A 2,576-nucleotide genomic window follows, 5' to 3' on the forward strand; every position below is an offset into this window, starting at 1 on the left:
AGCCACACTCACCATGGGTGCATCTTGTATAGGGTGCCGTCCACCCCCACAGTGACGGCCAGCTGGGCCAGGCCCCGGTTCTCCCGCATCTTCTCCACCACAGCAGCCAAGCCGGCGGCGCAGAGCTGGGCTGCCCGCAGGGACACAGTCTGGCACACCTCCCGCACCAGCACGCTATCCTCAAAGCTGGCCTGGAGCTCCAGGTCCTGCAGGATGGCCCGTACCTGCCGCAGGGCCAGCCCATCGCTGCCCCAGACCAGAGGGACTGTTAGCACTGATGTCCCCATCACCGTCCCCACCCCATGGGCTGGAAGTGGCATCACCCTGCACACGTCCCATTGATGTAGCATAGTCCCCTCCTGGGCTCTGGCTTCATGCCCCCCACCCTGGGCTAAAGGAAGCCACTGGACCCCAGCACTCACGTCTCGATGGAGGAGAGGAACTTGGTCTGGAAGATGTCCCTGGTCTGGAGCTTGGGGCAGGGCTTGCCGCGGAACAGGAGCTCTTTCTCCACCATCTCCAGTAGGATGTGGCGCACGATCTCGCCCAGGTACATGCCACTGATGAGCTTCTCGAACCTGCTCCAGGCACAGCCCTGGCAGCGTTAGCCGGGCACAGCCATGCCCAGCCGGCCCCTTCCTGCCCCAGGGCCCTCACCCACCTCTGCTTGCCCGCGTTGATTGTTTTCTCGTCCACCAGCCGGTCGAAGTTGGTGAAGATGTCGTCCAGGCAACCGTTGTCCCCAAAGGCCCCCCACTCCATGTTGATGCACATGCGGCCCTGCTCCCCCTCCACAGTGCCCACATTCTGCATCTCCTCCATGTAGCAGGCATTGGTCCCTGTCCCTGCGGGCACCGCACTGGTGTCACCCCCACCATAGCCCTAGCAGAGCTGCCCGGCACCCCATGGCCAGGCTTGGTGGGCGGGTGGTGAGGGTATGGGAGACCCCCTGGATGCAGAGAGGTGGCTCCTCACCCACGATGAGGCCAATTTCACATTTGGGGTCATCATAGCCACAGGACATCATGGTTCCCACCGTGTCATTGACCACAGCCACCACCTTCAACCCTAAGTGCTGCCAAACCAGTGACAGGGACACACATGGCTTTAGTGGCAGCCAGCTGGCTCCTGGTGCTGGCACCGCCTCGGTGCAGGGTGGCACCCTGGGGACAGGGGATGGGCCCCCACCCCTTCCCTACCTGTTTGCGCTGGGCAGCCTCCCGCAGCAGCTGGACCACATCCTGCCCCACGCAGCCTGAGGCGCTGAAGCCTTTGGTCCAGCTCAGCAGCACCGCCTGAGAGAGACAGGAGCAAGGGCCGGGCAGCTGCCTCATACCCGGGGGCCCTCCCCATCTCCCTGGGGCCAGAGCCACCCCCTCACCTTATCCAGGCCCAGCTGCTGGCAGGGGAAGGAGAAGGTGAAGCCGAGCGGCAGGACCTGGTCCATCAGGTTCTGCTTTAGCTGGAAGTCCATGATGCACTCAATGATGTGGTCGAAGAGCTGTGGAGAGCAGCTACAGTCTCAGGGGCCAAGCAGGGGCGATGCCATGAGGGTCTTGCAGCTCCCTCCTAGGCCCATGGGCAGCGAGGGAGGAGGCAATTATTCCCACCCCTGGGCCCATCCCTCAGCCACGGGTCCTCAGCCTCACCGCCTCGCCGGTGCCCTGTGTGACGGCAATCGGGATGACGTAGATCTCGCTGGCCATGTGGATGCCATCCTGCGCCACGCGCACCAGCAGCACTCGGAAATTGGTCCCCCCCAGGTCCAACGCCAGGAATTCACCTTGCTCTGTGGGGAGCCAGCACGGGTCATCAGCAGGACCATGGCCTCCCCAGCATCTGCCTCCCCAGGCCCCTGGCCCTCACCGGTGCCATCAGGTGTGCCACAGACGTAGGTGGGCAGCATGCGGACGGAGGCGTTGGCATTGCTCTCCCGGCCCAGCCCCAGCTCCATTTCCCGTCTCATCAGTGCCTGGACACGCTCCAGGTCAGCACGGCTGAGCCGCAGTGGGGCCAGGAGCCGGTCCACCTCATGGCGCTGGGCCGCCAGGCGCAAAGCCACTGCTGTCACCATGGCTGCCCCCAGCCCAGTCCCATCCACCGAGGGCAGGAGGGTGGCCATGCACTCAGGGGCCAGCACACTCTGCAGGATCTCCCTGAACCTGCCAGAGGAAGAGGAAGATGGTGAGGGCGGGACATGAGGCATCCCACTGGGGTGGGACCCTGCCAGGAGCCCTGTGTCCCTCCTCACCTGGTGTGGTCCCGGTACAATTCACCATCCACCCCCACATTAACCACCAACCGCTCCAGCTCCCGGCTCTGGCACATGTGGCTGAGGATGGCGGCCAGCCCGGCAGCGCAGAGTGCAGCAGAACGGCTCACCACCGCCCGGCAGATCTGCTGCACCCGGCAGCAATCCCGCTCGCTTGGCTGCAGCCCCAGAGCCTCCAGAGCCCTCCTCGTCTTGGCCATGCCTTCCTCATTGCTGCAAGGGACAGCACAGCGCTGACTTACGGAGCCACCAGCTCATGGCTGGGGGGACCCAGCCGTCATCCCCCCACCCCTCACCCGCACGC

At 64.7% G+C, this 2,576-nt stretch overlaps 1 protein-coding gene across 1 annotated transcript in view; it reads right to left on the reverse strand.

Annotated features, from left to right (window-relative positions):
• Positions 1-8: 8 nt before the first annotated feature.
• The window catches only part of LOC104620301 (hexokinase-2-like), a gene marked incomplete at its 5' end in the record, with an annotated part of 4,838 nt that continues 2,270 nt past the window's right edge, over positions 9-2,576 (reverse strand). Inside the window, 9 exons of the mRNA XM_010286481.1 lie at positions 9-246; positions 423-578; positions 662-845; positions 976-1,075; positions 1,200-1,295; positions 1,382-1,501; positions 1,650-1,789; positions 1,867-2,162; positions 2,252-2,485. Coding sequence (XP_010284783.1) covers positions 9-246; positions 423-578; positions 662-845; positions 976-1,075; positions 1,200-1,295; positions 1,382-1,501; positions 1,650-1,789; positions 1,867-2,162; positions 2,252-2,485 — 1,564 coding nt within the window. The remainder of the gene's footprint in view (positions 247-422; positions 579-661; positions 846-975; positions 1,076-1,199; positions 1,296-1,381; positions 1,502-1,649; positions 1,790-1,866; positions 2,163-2,251; positions 2,486-2,576) is intronic.

This window comes from Phaethon lepturus, unplaced genomic scaffold, assembly GCF_000687285.1.
Source record: "Phaethon lepturus isolate BGI_N335 unplaced genomic scaffold, ASM68728v1 scaffold25284, whole genome shotgun sequence".
NCBI classification, from domain to species: Eukaryota; Metazoa; Chordata; class Aves; order Phaethontiformes; family Phaethontidae; genus Phaethon; species Phaethon lepturus.